The sequence below is a fragment of the Lipotes vexillifer genome, unplaced genomic scaffold (genome assembly GCF_000442215.2).
Source record: "Lipotes vexillifer unplaced genomic scaffold, Lipotes_vexillifer_v1.1 scaffold429, whole genome shotgun sequence".
In the NCBI taxonomy this organism is placed as follows: Eukaryota; Metazoa; Chordata; class Mammalia; order Artiodactyla; family Lipotidae; genus Lipotes; species Lipotes vexillifer.
Window position 1 is genome coordinate 1,009,220 of NW_006784171.1, and position 21,106 is coordinate 1,030,325.

Genomic DNA, 21,106 nt, shown 5'->3' on the forward strand with positions numbered 1-21,106 from the left:
GGGGAAAGAGCCTGGGTGCTCAGCCAGTCTCCTGTGACACCCCAGCACAGAAGGGGATGCACAACCCGCTTGAGTATGAACCAGGCCACTTGGAGGTCAGAGGTGGTAGAGGTTGAGAAGGATACGGAGGACCAGGTCCCTGGGTTGACTTTTGTTGCAATCCATTTATTCTATGCCCGAGAGTCGAGTCGGAGACAAGGTGCAAGTGTTTTCAGGTGTCCTCCTCAGAGTAAGAACTCAAGCAAGGAGAGCTGGCCCTGGTTGTGACCAATCTCAGTGCTGCTTTTATGCAGCTTTGTAGACCTAAGTGGTGCCATCACCAGGCCACCATGCTTCCTGCTGCAGAGGAGATGGAGCTGAGCGATCGGGGTGAGGAGGGGACTCAAATGCTGGGGGGTCTTTACAGGGATTGAAGTCGAACACACTGGGATTTGAACCTTGGCTCTGCCTCTTACCATGCAGCCCTGGAAAGTCACTGAGCTCTTCCAGGCCCATTTTCCTCAACTGTAAAACCGTCATAAAAATAATGTCACTGTATTCTCCAGACGGTTGCTTTGAGGATTTAACCAGATCATAAACTTAAAAGCTCTGAGGACACAGTGCGCTTCTGCTCCTGCTTCTATAATTCTTTTCAAAGGTGTGCTGTGTTTGCCCTGTAGCGTGTACTTATTGGTCTCCACCTGTGTCTTTTGGCCAGTTTGAGAAATATGGCTTTATGTGAACTTTTTTACATATGATTCTTTACAAGAGCAAAGAATCATATTAATTAAGATCTGTGGGGCTTCCCTGGTGGCGCAGTGGTTGAGAGTCCGCCTGGCGATGCAGGGGACACGGGTTCGTGCCCCGGTCCGGGAGGATCCCACATGCCGCGGAGCGGCTGGACCCGTGAGCCGTGGCCGCTGAGCCTGCGCGTCCACAGCCTGTGCTCCGCAACGGGAGAGGCCACAGCAGGGAGAGGCCCGCGTACCGCAAAAACAAACAAACAAACAAACAAACAAAAAGATCTGTGACACATCCGCAAGTTTACAGATTAGCAGGGATTCTGTACCTTGCACGTAGTGAAGCTCAATAAGATATTGGTTGAATCACTTATCAATACATCTACGAATATATATTATCTCATAATTCAGAATAGAATTTCTGAGACGCTGAAAGAAGGGTCAGGTAATTTTTGCTGAGGGAGGAGAAAACAAACTATAGATGTCAGGGGTGGGGGTGAGAAGGAAGGAAAGGATAGCCCCAAGGGGAGGATTCAAAAAGCAAAGCCTGGTGAAGAGAGACGGAGAGCACCAACTTTTGCCGGCTTTATATCTGCTCTTGGTTGAGCCCTGTCTAGATAAATTCCATTCAGTCTGTATTTGTCCTTGTTAACAGGATGTGGTTAGAACTCTAAAATCATAGTCTGGGTCAATCAGATTGCAAATGATTCATGTTTTTAACCTTCCAGGAGATAAACTAGTTGCTTTTCATTTTCTTTATTTAGACCCAACTTGATCATTAATTGACCAATAAAAGCTAGGTTTGTGGAATGACACTTGTAGAGAAGGTAGCATTTAAAAAAATTTCTGTGAGGAAGCTGTTGCCCTTGTATTTTGCTGGTAATTTTTTTAAAATGTTGTTGATACTAGTATTGGTTTTGTCCTGGCTTATTTTGACCAATGAATGATTCATTGGTCTCAGGGAGATCAAATCTATACTTTATGACACCTTCCACTTCTGATTCTTGAATTAAAACAGAGAACTCTGGTAAGAAAATAAGCCCTGATGGCTATTTCAGAAAGAAACTCATTATCGAAAATGATATTTTTGCTGTAATATTATTTTTTACGTATCAGTCTGCTCCATAGTTTGGTAAGAATAATGAAATCAGAAGCCCAGAAAAATGGAAAGTCTTCAGTTACCGAACAAAAAAGGGGAGGGGAATGGAGTTTTAACCTGATTGGATTCTTTCTTCAAAGATTACTTAAGTATAACATCAATATTTTTAATTTTAAGAAAGGCAGGAAATATATGATTCATCAGAAAACTCTCTATCCCAGGTAAGAGAGTCCGATGGGCTGTGACTTGGTTCTACTTTAGTTGGACCGGTCTTGACAACAGGTTCTTCTCGTGGTACTAGGCAGGGAAGATGGTAGTGATGGGTAAGGATACCTACCAGGTTTTCTTCACACAGTTCTCTGAACTGGTAGAATTTCTGGGCCATAAGAAGTTGGGCACTGCCAACTGCAGTTCGGATTTTCCCTAGAACTGAAAAAAGCAAACAGACAAGAAGTTTACACGTGATGTCTCATCGCCGAGACTTAGTCTGGTAAAGCAAAGAGGAAGTTATGCTGTAGTAATTAGGGAAAACGAGATGCACACCACACGCCCGCACACGCACACAGCCCGGTCGTGGCCGTTGCTCTGCGGTCTATGGAATAGACGCTCCTGGGTTAAAGAAGAAAACCAACTTGGAGAAAACCACATGCTCATCATGCATCTTTCTTAGGAATAACGGAGTTTTCCATCACAGCCCTGGATGTTACCAGGAAAGGAGGCAAATAGTTCTGCTTTTGTTCCCTTTTACTGCAAGGATGAATTTCAAGTGTTTACCAGTACAGTTATGGATTTATTTGTGTCAGCAGTCATGGGCTGCTAGCTTGTTTTTCTAATCCGAGTTCAAACACAAGAAAAGCAGCCCTAATTTGGAGCGGGGAATCTTGTGGCACTCACCATATCCCATCCATAGCCTTCATTATTTTTCCGGAGTTCAGCCACTGGTACTGTCAGGAAAGAGCCGTGGCCAGTTGCAAGATTGTCTAAGGAGTGAACGTTGTCAGCCCGTTGCCTAGGGGACGCCAGCACCGCCCCTGCTTTTCCACTCCACAGATCAACGTTATTGCTCATAGAGGTTTGATTCCCTGTGCACTGTGCTGAAAATCCTCCCTTTGCAAGCTACTTCTTGCCTCCGGTGCAGTCAAAGGGGAGAACCTTTCAGCGGATGGGCGAGCTGAGCAGAAAGGAGCCTCTGCCCCGAGCATCCCGAGCATCCCAAGCTCCGCGTTATCCCAGAGGCGCTCCCTATGCCGGTGGGGCCCGGGCAGCTGCGCGGCTGGAGCCCGGCCACCCGGCACTGGGCACCGGGCAGGAAGGAAGGGGAGACGGCGCCCACAGAGAAAGCCAGAGCAGGGTAGCCTCCGAGGGGGGCTTGCCCGCTTGGAGATCTTCACAGGGAGAGATTATGGGACTGAAGCAACGTTTTTGCTGCTGTAGTTTTGTTCTGAATTTACCGAGCCTGAGACTCGGAGTGGAATTAGATCTCCCATTCTTGACCTCATTCCCCACAAAGACTGAGAAGACAACGAAAAGCAACTTTGTTTGGGGGTTTCTAGTCATCTGCTCCTCTGTTTAAGGCTGCCAGGCTGGATAACGATTTTGGCTGCCCACCCCCTGGGCACTACCCAAATATTTCAGCCTTCCCGCACATGTGACCAGGGCACCTCTGAACTCTAGAAGTCACCAGTCACACCAGAGCTGAAGTGCAGAGATTACCTCCCCAGGGATAGCGAGGGTCCCCCTTGACAGCCACCAGGCAGCAATTTTTCAGGCCTAGGAGTTGACTTTTTTTCAATCTGCTTGTAAAATCTTTTGGGATGATTACCTTTTCCTCTTTAACAGATCAATCGCTTGTGTGAGGTCTCCCTCCTTTTCTCAACACCCCAAAGCAGAAAAGACAGCACAGGGCACCACAGAAGTTAAGAGTGCTGGCCCTGACCGGCCAAGGATCCTTGCTGGAGCACTTCCTAGCCACTGCCCTGGACAAGTCACCTAATCTCTGTTCTCTTATATGTAAAATGGGGCTAAGGGTACCTACTTACTGGCAGGGTTTTTGTGAAGGTTAAAAGCGTCAATGTGGGGTCTTCCCTGGTGGCGCAGGGGTTGAGAGTCCGCTTGCCGATGCAGGAGACACGGGTTTGTGCCCCGGTCCGGGAAGATCCCACATGCCCCAGAGCAGCTGGGCCCGTGAGCCATGGCCGCTGAACCTGCGCGTCTGGAGCCTGTGCTCCGCAACGGGAGAGGCCACACAGTGAGAGGCCCGCGTACCGCAAAAAAAAAAAAAAATAGCGGCAATGTGTGTGAATTGCTTAGGACTGGATCTGATTATACAGCAAGTGCTCAATAAATGTTTATTATTGAGGACAAGGACTCCACACTTCCTCTGTGGGTGTGCGACTGTGGGCCCCATACTTGCTCTGCCCAGAAGAGAAGAGAAAAAAAAAAGTCTGGATTATTCATAGGCAACCAGTATCCTTGGTTGTCTGGGACAGGTATGTGCTTTGGAGGACCTGTCCCAGATCAGTCAGAGACAGATCGGAAGGGGCACTTCCTAAGTGAACACATGGCTTTAGGCAAACTCTGAGGTTTCTGGAAACCTCTCTGAATGATCTTGCTGAAGGGCAGGACTGTGACACCAGCAAATCTCAGAATGATCCCTAAAAGCTTAGAACTAGAACCCAGGTCTCCAGTCGGCTGCCTGGGATTGTACAGCTCCTGGGGACTGTGAGAGAAACTTGAGGTGTCCGGATACACCTCAACAGTTTGAGCTAATGGCTCTCAATGACACCCAGATACCTAAGCTCTGTAATGGACCGCATAACAAGATGAGCTGAATAAGACAGCGATTCTCAAATGAGGCGAAAGCACTGCTGCAAACAATCATTTGGGCAACACCAACCATGTAGGTAGGGGCTAACTCGGATGTCTTCTTGGAAGTTAAGCAAGGGACATCTTCACTCAGCATGGTCTGGTGAGAGTAAAGACACCGGGAATAGAGTTGGGGCCGTTCTGTTTTCCAGGTTTTTACCATCACGTTCCTTGAATGGAAATTCCCTGCTGGCTCCAGGATTACTTGCATTTCTAGTGTCCGTTCCTAGGTCCAGGGTGGGGAGATGAGGATTTGTCTCCATGAACCAGGAGGTCTGGGACAAGCAGACGATTACCCCTACATCCTTGTCCTCCATGCTTTCTTTTCCAGAGAACTAAAAACTCACTTTGATCTTAAAGCTCTAATAAAGTTTTTTTTAGTTTAGTTTTTCCATTAGACACTCACTTGGTGGGTGAAATAACTCCTTTCTTCTGAAGGTAAAATTCATATTTGTTACATAGGCTTTGAGGAAGTAGAAAAACAAAGTAAATGGTAAACTCCAATGGAAGTAAAAAGTAGAAAAATAAAAGGCTGAAGGCTGGTAAAGAAATGAGATAAAGGGCTTCCCTGGTGGCGCAGTGGTTAAGTGCCGCTTCAGGGGACACGGGTTCGAGCCCTGGTCCGGGAAGATCCCAAATGCTGCAGAGCAACTAAACCCGTGCGCCACAACTACTGAGCCTGTGCTCTAGAGCCCGCGAGCCACAGCTACTGAGCCCATGTGCTTCAGCTACTGAAGCCCACATGCCTAGAGCCCATGCTCTGCAACAAGAGAAGCCACCGCAATGAGAAGCCCGCGCACCACAAGGAAGAGTAGCCCCTGCTCGCCGCAACTAGAGAAAAGCCCACGCGCAGCAACAAAGACCCAGCGCAGCCAAAAATAAATAAATAAATAAATTTTTTTAAAAAAGAAATGAGATTAAGAAGAAAGAAGAATCTGAATGTCATTTTGAAACTACTCTAAAATGTTCCATACCACCCTTCAGCAGGGTGGAAAGAAAAGTACTTTTCTCAGGGATGCTAGGAAAAGAAGGATAAGGGAGCAAAAGCGTAAATGAGATATTCAGGCTGCCCCTGTGGGCCTCTCCTATGCATATAACAGCCCAACCTGGTGAAAGAAAGTTCCAGAAGAGGCCTAGGTACAGGACATCTTCCCAAGGTGTTAGCCTTGCATCTCACTATTTTACTGTACGTGGTGGCAATTAACTTCGCGGGGGCTGGGTTGGCCCTCAAAGCCAAGGCCAAAAAAGTCAAAGGAGCCTTAGAGGACCTGTGGGATCTACACAAAAGCTGGTGCAGGGACAGTCCCTGTGGGTTCTGGGAATTCATTCATTTACTCAGCAAATATTGAATAAGGGCATACGGTGTGCCAGGCTGTCCTGCATGGATGTGACACGGTGATGAGGACAAAATCTTGCCCTTGTGGATTCCATTCTGGTGAGGGACGTGTGGGAGATGGACGTCAGAAATACAAACGTGGCTATACGTGTTTGGGATCTGCTGATCACTTGGATTGGGATGGATGGGACGAAGTATGACTGGGCCAAAGGACAGGGAATTCTTTAAATGGTGATCAGAGAACTTTCAGTTCTCTTGGTCTCTCTCCTTAAAAAAGGAAAATAAGCAAAGAACAACAACAACAAAAGTGGTTTGTGTTGGTATCCGTTACAATATGAAATTGGCTCTGGACTAAACTGTTATAGTAATCATCATTTGAAATGTCACTGTTTTTTATTTTGGAAAAAAGTTAAAATACATGAAAGTACAAAAAGGGCAAGAGAGCAAACATCCATGGATGTGCTCTCCCTCAAAGGATCAAATGTTAATTTTTTTTCAAATTTGCTTTTGAACTTCTATTTCTTTCTTTTTTTCCCCCTCTCTCCCTCTCCAGTGAAGGGAAGCCCTATGGATAAAGTATTTGTTCTCTACTTCTGTCCCCTTTGCCTCCCTCCCTAAAGGAAACCACTAGACCAGACAACCAACATCCCAGTCCCACCCCTGAGTTTATGAAGGTGTCTCCTTTGGTCCTAGAAAGGTGACAGCTAAGGGCCTTCTTGAGAGCAAAGGAGAGTGTTAGATTGGGGTGACCCCTCTAGCACAGCTGAGACCCCATGGCCTCGAATGGGCGGTTTAAGGCTCTGTCCATCCAGGAGGAAGATGTGCCCCTGGGGTTTCCTTTAGTTGTTTTTTTTCTCACATTCTGGCCCACACAGTCTTTCCAGATTGTTCCATCCAAATGTAGTTAATAGTTTTTACCATCCATTTCCCTTAGGGCCCATTCCCTGCCTCTTCCAGAATAATAATCTCTGCTGTATCACCCCAGGCATGCCATTTAACAATGATTTAGTCCATCTATTTGTATCACATGTAATCACAGAATAGGCCTTGTCTTGCTTTGCCGCTCTTTGCAATGTAGAGAAGCCTGGTTTCCCTGCATGCCTATAAGAACCCTGATGGTGAATTTTTTTAGGTTCCTTTCTCCCTTTCCTTTCCTCCCAGCTCCTGTGTTAGTCTATCCCTCAGTGGGACTGCAGAACAACAACCCAAAACGCTGTTGAACTGAATTTCTTCTATGTAAGAAGTGGGCATCTCTTTATTAACTCCCCCACTTATAAGCCTAGAGACCTCTCATCCCACGATGAATGGGTGGCTCTGGGGGATCATAGCAGAGAGGACAGGCCTGGGTTAGTTCACCACACAAAGCCAGGAAGATCAGAAAGGCCATCACTATTCGGTTTTTGCAAAAACCTGCCTATTTATATTACTATTACCTTGTATTTCAAAGCACTTTCACGCGCACATCTAATGTGATCCTCACAGGACGCCGTGGGGCAGGGCCAATGTCATCATTTTAGCTGAGAAAAGCTGGGCTCAAAGTATGAAGTACCTTCCCTGGGGCCCTGGTCCAGCCGTGCCCTTTTCCCTCAACACTTACTGAGAATTGGCTCTGAATCTACTCAACTGAAGGCCTCTGAGCATGATTTCTTTCCTTTATCCACACTTTCTAGCCACGGCCAGTGGAGAGAAGGGGGGCAGCTGTAACCAGTCAGTGGGGGAATTTGCAGAAGTTCGGCAAGTCTGATCCCTGTCCTACGTCAGGGCAGGAGGGCAAAGCTCGTCTACCGAAAATGATTGTCGCACAAAGAAATCTCAGTCACGAAAAGAATGCAGGAACCAGGGGTCACTTGAAAGAGATGGCGGGTGTAAGGTTCAAGTTTTGGTTTTTCTTTGCAAGACTATGCATCGTAATGAGAAGCAGAGAAAGACAAAATAGTCTTTTATGAAAACTACGATTTAAAATTTCCTCGCTACATTCAATCAAAAACCCAGACATCTAGAAAAGAGCCCACCTCCTCCTTCCCACTGACCCCCACATGGTACCATTTTTATTTGGGGAACAAGGAGGTGGTATAAAAGGCACAGGGGTGAAGGGAATGAACAGTTTCTCTCAAGTGTTCAGTGGTAGCCGAGTAAAACAAAGGCCACCTCCTCTGGGGACGTGTCTGACTTTTTGCTGAGTCAAAACCCTTCTTTTATATCCATAGGCCTAGCTCCCTATCTCTGCCGTCACGATCTGCGTGGTTGAATCTGTTTGTCACAAGACTTTCAGGATCAAGGGATTCCTGGCCATGAAACAAAAGCAGAATCATCCCCTTCCCCAGTGGATTTGGATAAAAACTGGTAATAAAATCTGGTCCCGCTCCAATCGGAGACACTGGATGAGACTGAGCTGGGTCTATAAGGAACCTCATGGGAGATGATGCACATATTTATACTGTATCAAAGTCACAAGCATCTTACCATGTCAAGCTGAAAACATCCTCACTATCTAGACAGTTGGATGTGTTTTATTGGGAAAATGATTTTTTTCTTTGTTTCTACATTTCTGCATGAGTAGGTTGGTTCAGGAATAAATATGTGTGACCCTTTGTTTGAAAAAAAATATCCTTAAGCATAACTAACATACGCATTTAATATTCCAGGAAGGGTTAGGCCTCTAGAGCTGACAAGCCAGAAACACTGGTTGCTTTGACTGCTTCCAGTTCTTACGGACTATGCCGGCTCCACCATCAGCATGTTAGGCCTCAGAAACAGAGCAGAACAGACATATTTTTTATATCTTCCAACCTGGACACTACCTATCAATACAGAGGAGTCCGTCTGGCTGTCCCACCAGTGGTGAAGCTTCTGCAGTGGACAGGCTGGTGGAACACATCCCAGGCCCTGCCGCCTACACCTAATTCACCTGGTCTGCTTCCTTTCCTAACTTCGTCTCTGTGTGACATACCAGAAAGAGAATAGGCACTGGAGTCAGAAATACCACTTATCAGCTGCGGATCTTGGGAGAATTTATTGTACTCTCAGACTCTGTTTTCTTTGTCTGTCAAGCAGTCATAATACTATCTTCATAGGATTGCTGATTATTTAATGAAATCATATATGAAAATTGTTAGGATGTAGCAGGAATTATAACTCGTATATCCTATCGACATTCTTTAGCTCTTGGTCATTCACCTGGGAAACTAAAAGGTGACATGATCCCAAACAGGGAATTATTTATCCTGCTAATCTTCACGCTCCATCGTCTCTCCCCAACAGTGTGAGCTGACTGAACGTCCTCTTTTTTTGGTGGCTTTCAGGCAGGCAGACTTAGACAAGCGTCAATGCGTGGGTGAATCATGCCTTTGGTCTGTGTGCATAAGGAATCCACAACAATTCTTCAGGGCCCCAGATTTTCGTGCCTATCTGTAGAGTCTGGCATAGCTCCCCACCTAACAGAGCTAGAACAGTGGCCAACTGGCTGCTGGATGACAGAGACACACGGAGAAGACAGGACCTTAACCAAGGCTGGACGCCTAGAACATCCTGCCGGAGCCTGTGCAGAAAACAGACTCACTGCAAAATCAAGGGTCAGACCCTCCCTGGGAGCCACAGATGCTCCAGCAAAACAAGGTCCATCTTCAGGTGCAGAGTAGGCCAGACACATCTGGCCTGCAGGGCGCTGGGCCCACCCGATGCTCTGTGAGCTGTGTTTTGCCGTGTGGTTTAGAGCCATTCAAACCCACGGGCTCCAAACTTAGCCCGTCTCTTGCAGCCGTTCATTAGTCCTTCAAGATGGTCTTGGTCACCTCCCTCCCTGACCCTCCTTTTCTGAGTCTTATTCACTCACAACTAGACCCCTGCTACCTCATCTTCAACCATAACTTTGCCTCCTATGAGTTGAAGTAAACAGGGGGATCAGGCATGAACACTCTCAGTGTCCTGCCCTCTCCTGACACTTGCCCCCCATGCAGTTCCCCTAAAGCTCTAATGAGTGATGGGCGAGCAGTGACTTGGCCGGCATCAGAGACGTCAGGTGCCTGGAGTTACTGCCATTGCTTCTAAATGGAGTCAGCCGGCGACCGATAACTGCCCCCGTCCTAAAGAGCTCTCTACGCCCACCCTTCCCATCTACCTGTGTCCTTGGCCCACTCCCTCCTGGCTGCTCAGAGAACCTACTCCCTCTCTGCCACCTCTGCCCTTCTCTGCAGCCTTACTTGAGAGGGCTGCCAGCATTCTCAAGTCTCTCCCATTCTAAGGGGAAAATCCTCCCCCATCTCGTGATCCCCTCTAGCTAAAATAAAATTCCTCCTCTCTCCTGTTATAGGCTGAATTGTGTCCTCCCCAGATTCATCTGTTAAAGTCCTAACCTCCAAGTCCTCCGACCGTGACTGTATTTGGACCAGGGCCTTTACATCGGTAATTAAGTTAAAGCGAGGTCATTAGGGTGAGTCCTCACCCAACATAACTGGTGTTCTTATAAGACGATGGGATCAGGATGTAGATACACACAGAGGGAAGACCAAGCCAAAGGGAGAGGCCTAGGGACAAACGGGCACCTTGAGCTCAGCCTTCTGGCCTACAAAGCTGTGAGAAAAGAAATTTCTGTTGCTGAGGCCACGGGTGGTACTTTGTTATGGCAGCCGGAGCATACCAATACATTCCCTTAAACGCGGGATTCTCCAAAGGGCAGACTCCTTTGCTCTCTCTACATCCTCAGCTCCCAGGGTCCCCCCTCCCCTCCCCCCTCCTGGACCTCTGCGTTTGGCACAAAGGAATCTCAGCCCCCTGGGCACCCACAGTGCTCTCTGGCCCTGACCTCGTTTTCCTCTGCTTCCCTCCACCTCGAGAATGTTGAACACAAAACTCGGTCCTGAGCCCCCTTCCCTTAGCCCCTCGAGTGATCCCATCCATGCTCCTGGGTTCAGCTATTCTGTAAAATAGGTTTATTTTGCTCAAATTTGTAACTCTGGTGTATACCAACCCTTCGTGCAGCACGTGTGAGCAACCCCTCGACACCTCTTGTCTCCCCACATCCACATTCCTCTCAGGAGTCCCTGGTTGCTTATGATTAGGGCTACAAGGCTCCATCACCCCTTCCACAGCATGAATATTCTCCCTCCATTGCCAATTTGGAGGTTTGGTCCTATTAACCAGAGGGTCTTCTTATCTCATATAATTCTCACGCTTAAAACTTTTCCATGCTCCCCTATCATCCCTGGGATAAGTGGGAAACTCCCTTCAATGGCCCACCTGTCCAGCCTCACCTCTGCCCACTCCCTCAGTGCCCTGGGCCCCCAGTTTCCCAAATCCAAAAGCTGGTCTCTCTGCAGTGCCTTTGCTCAGGCTAAACACTGAGCTGGGGTGCCTCCTGACTTGGCTCCCACACTGGCCCCGCCCCCACACTGGCCCCGCCCCCTGTGCACAGGTGTGCATCCTCCAGAAGGGCCTATCCCCTTTCACCTCTCCCTCGCTTTGCTCCTCCAATTTCCGTGCACAGCTCTGTCTCTGCCCTCTCCGCATTCTTTCCAGCACCATCTATTTATATGTCTGACTTTATAAGCAGGCATGGCATAGGCTGTGCCGATGTAACTCCCAATTATCCTGTTGCAAGAAGTTTTGAAGTGAACTGGCTCATCAATAAACTCTATGTTAACCAGAAAAATTAATTAACGACAAGATTCCAGGCCTAAGGTGCTACCACTTTAAGGTTTTACCGTGCCTAGCACCACTTTTTCCTTACAGTCTTGACTGATTAATTGGCTAAGATAGTCTTGGTGGGGCTATTCTTCCTCTTGGTTTTCTATTTATAATCCTAGTTGTGCTGACTCAGGCTGGAAGAACCAAGCCATTTGGGAAAAGTTGAACGAGTTTGTGCGTGAATTAAACCTCCTTATCCTCAACTTTTGACTGGCCTCCCCGCCCCCCGGGGGGAACGTTGTAGACTTTAGGAGTGAGGAGGAAAAAGGAATTTTTCAAAAAGTGGATCCACCCACTTACTCCAAAGTCATGTGGATTTGTCAGACCAAATCTGTGTGATTTCAAGTCGGGATTATCCAAGTGGAGACATTTTTATTCACGAGTTTGTCCTCGTGGAAAAGAATTTCTCCAACCAACTGCCCAGATGCTTCTCAAACACATTTGTGATCCAGAGCTGTTGTCAATAAAAAGGTCTCCACAGAAAACATGGATCTGTTTCACTCCTGGCTGACAAGGGCTGCTCTGAATGTAACAAGAGCACTTTTTTTTTTCCCTTAAAGGAGCCAAAACTTAAATGAACAAAGAATGACGAATTTATGAATTTATTAAAAGCTAATGAATAAAGAATAGAATTCTCAAGTAGAAATTATCCCATGGACTAAAGCCAGAGCTTCCACGGGGCTAAACCATGGGGGAGAAATATTATTTTGTTTGTAAAGAGCAAGTTTTCAAAAATTCAGCTAATGTTTTTCCCCAGTCCATACTCCAGGAGTCTCACTCATAAAAGATGATCACGCTTCGATCCCTATCTCCATTTACATCAGCCATGAAATAGTAACAGCATCTACATCACATAGATAAATACAGTTTTTGAGCCTTTGAAAGCTGAATGAGATGAAATGAGTTAACATTTCCCTTGGGAATATGGAAGGATTAAATACTGCATTTGAAGGCCATTGCAATGATCTTTCACAGAAATTGTTGGTTATTGTTAGAGAAAGTGATCGGGGACCATGCTCCATGAGTCAGGCCCTCTCTCTGCAATCTCTGCCTCTCTACAATGTAGAAGTGTCTGGAATAACGGGACAGCAATGGCCCAGGGACCTGGAGAGCTGCTTCCAGGCATCCTGTCTTCCCTCTGCCCGTCTTCACCTCTCCTCGCCTCCGTGCCCCTCAGCCTCAGACCACTCCCAGTGAAACACACCCACAGAAGGGATGCTTGGAAATGACCTTCCAGCACCAACACCTTTCTCCCTGTGCCCAGTGCTGTGCAAAGCAAAATGCAGCCAGCGTTCTAGAAGGTTAAACATAAGGCACATTGCACACAGTTTTCTTTTCATTCCTGCCACTTCCTGGTCACTAATTTCAGGTTGGCCAGACCTTAAAAAAAGAGACTATGCAGTGTGTGTGCGCGTGTGTGTGTCTTGGGGCATGGGGGTGGGGAGGGACCTTTTGAAGGTCATTGCAAAAGAAAGATGAGAATAAAACAGGAAGGAGCTAGGATGCACCCACCTTGCCCCGCTTAGAAGCACACAAGGCTTGAGGCAACTGAGCTGAGGAAATCACAGAGCGTTCCTCTGCCTGCCACCCACCCACCAGTCCTCAGGCTGCAGAGACCCTGGGCAGAGCCAGCCTGGGCATGGCACCCATCAACGGTCGCAGCGATGACTGTGCACAGCTTCCCATAACTCAACCTGAAACCGGGCAAACCCCATTTCGGGTTTCGTTACCAGCCCCATGTTCACTGCCAAGGCTCCCAGGCCTTCTGGGGGACTCAAGGCCAAGTTTCACTAACGGGGATGCTATTACAGGGCAAAATTAAAGTGGAATTAATCTGCCTCCATCCCACACACGCTTTGGGTTTATCAGTTCGTTTCAGATAAAGCCTGAAAATTCCACATATAAGTTGCCCACAATTCAGGAGGCACTGCTAGATTTCCAAGCACAATCAACCAGTATTTCATCCTGGGGCCACTGAAACCCGAGACCGTGTTTCGAGCCATCGGTGCTGGACCGCATTCCTGGTGGGAGCCCTGCGCTCCATCTGGGCGTTTCGTCCCAGTCAGATAATACCAGACGGATCTCTGTAACAGGCAGGCCCCGGCCAACAGCACCGAGCCATCTCCCGGAGACAGCTGTTTCACACAAGGCCCCATTGTCTGAGACAGGCTCGGATCGGTTTACTTGGAGAGCTGCGGGAACGTTCTGTCAGCTGCCCCGGCCGCGAGGAAAACTCGCTCACTGCAGATTTCCCTTCTTCTGTTATCGAGCCAAAAACCTACCATCGACTGTTAGGGAGGAAGGCTTCACCCAAGAACTAAAGTCCTCGCGCTGCTTTTATTTTCGCAGGGAAAACAATAGACCCACACACCCAAAGAATTTATAGATGGACTTTTGGAAAGCTGGCTGGAGGTGACCGGGTGACCGTGAGTGCTGTTTTCTCTCTGTGCTTCCTTGAGCACTTTGTCCAGTTGTGGGGAAAGCAGTGTTTTCCAGTCCTGGAAAGCCACAAACAAGATCCCTAGGAAGCAGCGGTCAGAATCAGGATGATCGCAGCATAAAATAAGTGATCACTGAATAATTCCTGAAGACTGGATGGCTTTTTTTTTTTTCTTCAACTCTGTGATAGAGAAAGGTGATGGCAGCCACCACATGCCCCAGATCTGAAACTCAGGTTCCCACTGAGCACATGAATTCTCTTCCTAACTTCTCCCCCACCCCTGCCAGTGGACATGTTGTATTTTGAATTCAGGAAGATACTTAACAAAATACCTTACATTCTTATAAGCGTGATGAATAACTCTGGACGTGAAGACAGCAAGCCTGACCCATCTACCTTCAGCTGCCGCAGACTTTTTCTGGGGGGCAGTGGGGTGGATATTTTTGTGTGTGTGGTAAAATGTACGTAAGATCTACCATGTTAACAGTTTTTAAGTGGGCCGTTCAGAGGCATTAAGCAGTCACCAAACGTTTAAAAATATTGAAAATTTGGAATAATTCCGGGGCCCCACGAAATAAATTAAGCAGGTGTGGTTAGACTCGTTCCTTTCTTCCACCCTATCCTTATCTTTCCCTTCCGAGGATGAAGACCAGCTCTCCTGGCAGGTATCTGTCCCGGACCCACCGTCGTCATGTACCCTGAAGAGACCTTCCTATCTAGGACCCAAAGGACACATAAGGTGGCCTGGCCAAGGGACAGATCGGCGTTTGACCCATTTATCAAAGCTATTTTTCTGAGTGTACACAGACTTTTTTTTTTTTTTAAGCTAGTTACTCAGGCATTGGCTATGCCTGCTAAACCGGATTGGCCCCTCTTCCTTACCACTCGCCCCCCCCCCCCTTATAAAAAAAAGCAAAGGTTAAATGAGAGAATTAGTAAAAACAAAGGCCCTCTGCAACTCCAGGCCCACTTATCAGAACAGGACTGTGGTTGCCAAGGAAGCAGGGACAGATATGTATGCAGAGCTTTAGAGCAGCCAAGCACACACAAAGTATCATTATCTTGTCAAATGTTATTCGTGTTGTATCTATTCCATCAGGCGCTTCTGTGTTGTGTGACCTTGGAGGAGGGACTGCCAGAGAGCTGTTGTGAGGGCAAATAAAACAACACCTGTCAAAGCCTATAGCCCACGGCCCAGGGGACTGTAAGGACAAGATGGATGTTCTTTCACCGGTTTATATTCTCCCTCCCTCCCGGCTTTCTGGTGAGATCCTCACTGATTTCCATTTGCCTCATTTGAAATTGGCGACTCTTTGACCGGGCATGTGTGTGTACCTCTGCGCTGTTTAGAATTCTGGAACGCTAGTGGGTGGAAGCTTCTGTTTTGTACCATCCAGGGCATGAAAGATAGAGGAAGCTTTCAAGTGCTTATGGGATGGAATCGCGTCCCAAGAGCTGGAAGGGACACGTGGGTTCATCTAGTTCATGCAGCTGACTGACACACAAGTCCTTTCTAGCTTTTCTGTGGCAGGTGCTCATGTCCCTGCCAAATCTCTGTTCTGATCAAGCAGGGCTCCCTACCTCGCAAGGGACCTCCCCTTCCAGCTTTTGGCAGCAATAGCTGCGAGCTACCTGTTGAATATTTTGTAACTACTTAGGAAGAAAGATTTTGCTAAGGAAAATACTTTTGTAAAACAGTATTTCCAAAATAGTCCCAGGACTCAAATACATATTCACTGATCCCCTACTCTGTGCCAAGAACCATCAGAGGGGCAGCGGATATGAAGATGAATGAGACAAGAGTAATTTCAGTCCTCAGACCTCACTTTGCAGTGGAGGAGAGAGATACGTAGATTATCATCAAATAAAGTTGGAAATACCTGATAGACAAATGTGCAGGCTATTACAGAAGCACCAGGGAGGCACACCCAGCTCAGCCTGAAGGGATGCATTCTGCAAAGACTTCTAGAAGGTGAGGCCCAAGCTGAGACTTGAAGGAAGAGCCATTTTTGTAGCTTAGATAGGCTTACACAAATAGATGTTTCTAATCTGAATCAGTTTTGTACATTTAAAAAACCATGTAGGAAAGGCATTTACCTCTGATCTTTGTGTTAGCTGTTTGATCTAAAGTTATAAAATTGTATTTAAAAAAATTAGTAAGTTGGACTTTTCACTATAGACCATTGGCTTTCAAACTATTCTAGGAATCCTGGGATTTCTTTGGTGGCAGGGAGGGTTTCCAGGGACCTCTGTCCAGAGAGTGGTAGAGGCTAAGCAGATAGGACTCCAGGCCCTCACCGAAGAGCTTCACCGTTCTTCCTATTATATTTATTGGTGTTGTGTGTAATTTTTTTTCTAACTTAGAAAAAGGGGGCTCTGATATCGAAATATGTTTCAAACTACACAGGGAGACTCACTCCCCAGTGCAGCGGGTCTCATTGCATACTTGTCATCTAAGATTAATTTACTCAGTTGAATACTTTAAGCAAAGCACCAAAAATACTCCCACCCTAAGTTATCTTTGTCTGTCCTGCAGCCATGACCTTCACACACCCCCACCGCCCTCAGGCAGCAACCTCGTAAAACAGAGGCAGATCTGAGAAAATTTATCACTACTCTAAAGACAGCGTCCTTAAGAAGACGGCTTATTCATGGTGGGACAGCGGCACCTTCGTGTACAAAGACAGCAAATTATTATTAGAACAAATCTTGTTATAACAAAATCCCTTCATATGGAATAGGTTTATAAGTCCTATTTATAAATCAATATTTCAAATAACATCCGAAGTAAAATTCTGGAACAGTGAATGAATGAGCAGTTCCTTCATGTTCAAGCTACAAATATGCTTCTCTTTCATCTCAAACACAGGATGAGAACCTGATTTTCTAACAAGGTTTTCACCTTCCAAATATACGTGCTTGTATCAAAATACATTGACTTGTTTTCATAGCTCCTTAAGTGTTAAGGAAGACTTTTCTAAATATTTATACGATGACTATCCTCATGCATCATTATAAAGCTGGGTTGAGAGAAGCAGATCTAGTCTCAGATGGGAAGAAAACATCAGATTAAAAGAAAACACCAGATGAGCAGCTTCCGCAGGTCTTATTGGAAGCCAAGCAGGGAAGCCAGAACCAGTTCGAATGGATCGCGTGCATTGCACGAACTGAAATCTGCAAGACAGCTTGCCCTGTTGAGCTGTGCACCCGAGGCCACTGCTCCTTAGACATGGACATTTTTTTCCAGGAAAAGCTACTAGGCTTTGGGTATACCCACGGGGAAAGGAGAATAAAAAGATGCAACTGCTAAGAATTTCTTACCGAAAACTACCCCCCCCCCCCACACTGCTGCCGGGCTGTGCTTCACACCCCTGTCACCTAGGCACAGAGCATATTCTCCCTGTGGATCCACACCTGGGTGAGCCTGCAGTGGCACCAACGGTTGGGTCAAGTGTCAAGGAGGTTTACTTTTCCACTGCTAAGTTGTTTGCACTCATAACATGCAAGAACAAAAGGAACATTGCAGAAACCCATTGATGGATTTTCTAACCTGCTCAGAAAGGCAACAAATAAGTTAGTCAGCGGGTGGATAGGGGTCAGAAGCAAGAAAAAGCAGAGAAGAGCTGTGACCAAGACACAGTGCGGAAATCCCACAACCTGCAAACTTTCCAGTCTCCATTCTCACAAAAGTACATCCTGTACGGAAAACTCACTGCTCCCGGACACAATGAGTTTGGTTCACTTAGTAAGTCAACTGAACATGATTTACAGAAAGCTCTCGATCTAATTATTAAGAAATTATTATTGTTTTTGTTAGGGATGATAATGCACGATGGTTATATACGTATACATAAAGTCCTTATCAGAGATACGTAGTGAAGTGACGGGATGCGTTGGATTTTCTTTAAGATCCTCTGGCGAAAATGATGACAAGTGGGTGAAGATGAGACCAGCCAGTAGTTGAGCTGGGTGATGGGAATATGGGGGTTCATTACAGTAAACTCTCTACTTTTGCAAGTGTTTTTAAATGTTCACAATAAAAAGTTAAATGATTTTAAAAATAGGTCTAGGGCTTCCCTGGTGGCGCAGTGGTTGAGAGTCCGCCTGCCGATGCAGGGGACACGGGTTCGTGCCCCGGTCCGGGAAGATCCCACATGCCGCGGAGCAGCTGGGCCTGTGGGCCATGGCCGCTGAGCCTGCGCGTCCGGAGCCTGTGCTCCGCAACAGGAGAGGCCACAACAGTGAGAGGCCCGCGTACCGCAAAAAAAAAAAAAAAAAAAAAAAAGGTCTAAAACCACATCACGATGATACTCTTCCAGGTGGTTCCCACACAAAAATGAAGGCAGGCTCTGATGCCTACCACTGAATTTCTCTGATTCAAAAATATCATCGGTTGGAAGATCCACCATTCATTTAATAATCGTTTTTCGGAGGGAAATAAACACGCAACAATGAAATACACACTGATTATAAATGCTATTCCAATTTCAAAATTGTTATTAATGTGCAACCGGACTGCAGTAATCTGGCAACTTCTTTGTCAACTGTTAATAGGAACCGTTGTTGTTAAAAGGCCAAGTCTGAAAAGAACGGTGTGCGGGGTCACCGTTATTTATTTAACTTAACCATCCTTTATTTGATCATTTACTTTAATCCATTAAATTGGGTTAATTGCTTTAGCGGCTGAAGGTTTGCCTTCCTAAAACGTAAGGGGGAAAGTGCGGACTAACCAGGTCCAAGGATGTCACTAAGCTTGGCGTCTACAGGCCTAGACACGACCGGCCTTGTTTTAATCCTGTATGTTAATGGAAGTAATACACCTGTAAGATTATAAATGCCCAAGGCACGCGTATCTGGGGATCTTGAAACTAATTAGAATTTCTGTTCATTCCCTGAGAAGCAGCACCACTGCGGGAGCATCTTGGGGAAGAGAAACCGCGTCGGAAGCATGAGTCCACCCCACCTTGGTCCAGAGGTGGAGGTCGCAGAGGCAGAGGTAGAGAAGGTGTTACAGCTGCCTGGCGTGTGTGTGTGTGTGTGTGTGGGGTCTTTATTGGGCACCAGGGGTGTGTGGACTCTGCCCGAATCGCCCAGCTCTTCCACACGTACCCGTTTGGGGTGGGGACCTGCACGGCTTGCCCAGCGCTATGAAAGCATCCCCTCCCCGGCCCCGGGGACCCGACCCCGGGCGCGTGCGCAGGCGCTGCGCCGCACTTACTGTCGTCGGGCAGGTGGTTCTCGCGCTCTTCTCTCTCCATCTGCTGGCACCACCCTTCCATGCGGTCCCGCTCCGCCTGGAGAAGCTTCAGAAACCAGTGGCCGTCGCGGTGGCACACTGACCTCTGCACGGCCTCCAGGGGGTCTTCGGTGATTGAGTCGATCCAGGGGTCTGGGGGCGGCAGAATGGAAGGGTCGAAATCCGCATCGAAGTCCTCGTCGGCCGCGCAGGCGTGGTAGTGGTTTCCTGAGCCCTGGATGCTGACCGTGGAGGTGCTGGCGTCCCGGGAGAACTGTCTGGCCACCGGGCCGGGGCATGAATTGTCCTCTGTAGACTCCAGAGAGTTCTCCAGGTTATCGTGGAAGTCCAGGTCGGCCTGCACGGCCGTCGTCACACTGTTGGATCGAGTGAACCTGCGGAAGCTTGGAGGGATAGAGAGAGACGAGTTAGTTCAAGGATGTTTCTCGAAGCAGAACTACATTCTGCGTCTCTTCGTGGGTGAGCAAGAGGGGGTCCCATCTTCTCAGTCTGCAGAGGTAGCCCTTGACGCCGGCGCATCGATTGCCCTGGCTCTAGTGTAAAGAACACAGAGCCCTCATCTCTGTTCATCATGGAATATGAAAACGTATCTAGAGAAGGTTTAGAAGTGGACCGCAGGCACCGCTCTCAAAGCCAGAATGATGTCCGGGGTTCAGCTTCCTCCCCAAATCGGCAGTGGCTTGAATCCTGACATTCAGTGAAGGGTAAATTTGGTGAGGGGTAAGGAAACAGTTCAGTTGTCTCTTAGTCTGCGTAATTTCCTTTGAAACAAGAGGAGGAAAAACAACCACCACCACCACCCACCTGGGCCAAAACTATCTTGAATCCCACATAACCACATTTCCCAGGGACAGCTCTTACCTGAAAGCAAACTAAACTGTCATTAAGCTCCCCTTAACATTAAAGCTCCTTTCCCTGGGAAGTCTTCACCTGTCTCTTGATCACAGGGTCATCGTGCTAATTTGACACAAAGCCTTTGAGGCAAAATCAGCTCAAGGTTCTAGAGTTTTCCGGTACCGTCCTTCCCTGCACCTTTAATTTCCCTCTCCATAGTCCTTCTATCGAGGTGATAAAAGACAACTTGTTAACACCATTTTATATGGACATACAGTCAAATGGTTCTAGTTTTCTCTTGTTGACCCCTACCGCAAAGGTGAGGATGTATGGAAGGAGGGAGGGGTGGGGAAGGACAGGGGAGCAGTGAATTCTTTCTCAGACAAGGGGCAAGAGAAGGTGTGGGCCTGAAGTAATTTACAACACACCCCCAGAAAGCTTCCTTGGCTCCTAGGGCAGACAGGAAATGATGATTTAACAGGATATAAGAGAATATATCTACTGAAGGCAGCATCAGGTATCTGTTACCCCCACTTTATACTTCTTTTTTTTTTAAGGTAACTTCCTGATCTAATATTTTATTTTTTTTATTCTGAAGGAATATATGTAACATAAAATTTACAAGTTTAATCATTTTTAAGTGTACGGTTCAGTGGCATTAAATACATTCACACTGTTGTACAACCATCACCACCATCCATCTCCAGAACCTTTTCATCTTCCCCAGTTGAAACTCTGTACCCGTTAAACAACTCCCCATTCCCCCTTCCTTCCAGCCTCTGGCAACCACAATTCCACTTTCTGTCTCTGAATTTGACTACTCTAGGTCCTTCATGTAAGTTGAGTCATACAGTATGTGTCTTTCTGTCGCTGG

At 47.1% G+C, this 21,106-nt stretch overlaps 1 protein-coding gene across 8 annotated transcripts in view; it reads right to left on the reverse strand.

Annotated features, from left to right (window-relative positions):
- DLGAP1 (DLG associated protein 1) overlaps window positions 1-21,106 on the reverse strand; it is a 325,804-nt gene that overhangs the window by 5,291 nt on the left and 299,407 nt on the right. For all 8 annotated transcript variants that reach the window (XM_007456571.1, XM_007456577.1, XM_007456572.1 and 5 more), the window contains 2 exons: window positions 19,360-19,781; window positions 2,156-2,247 (listed from right to left, as the gene is read on the reverse strand). In XM_007456571.1, coding sequence (XP_007456633.1) covers window positions 2,156-2,247; window positions 19,360-19,781 — 514 coding nt within the window. The remainder of the gene's footprint in view (window positions 1-2,155; window positions 2,248-19,359; window positions 19,782-21,106) is intronic.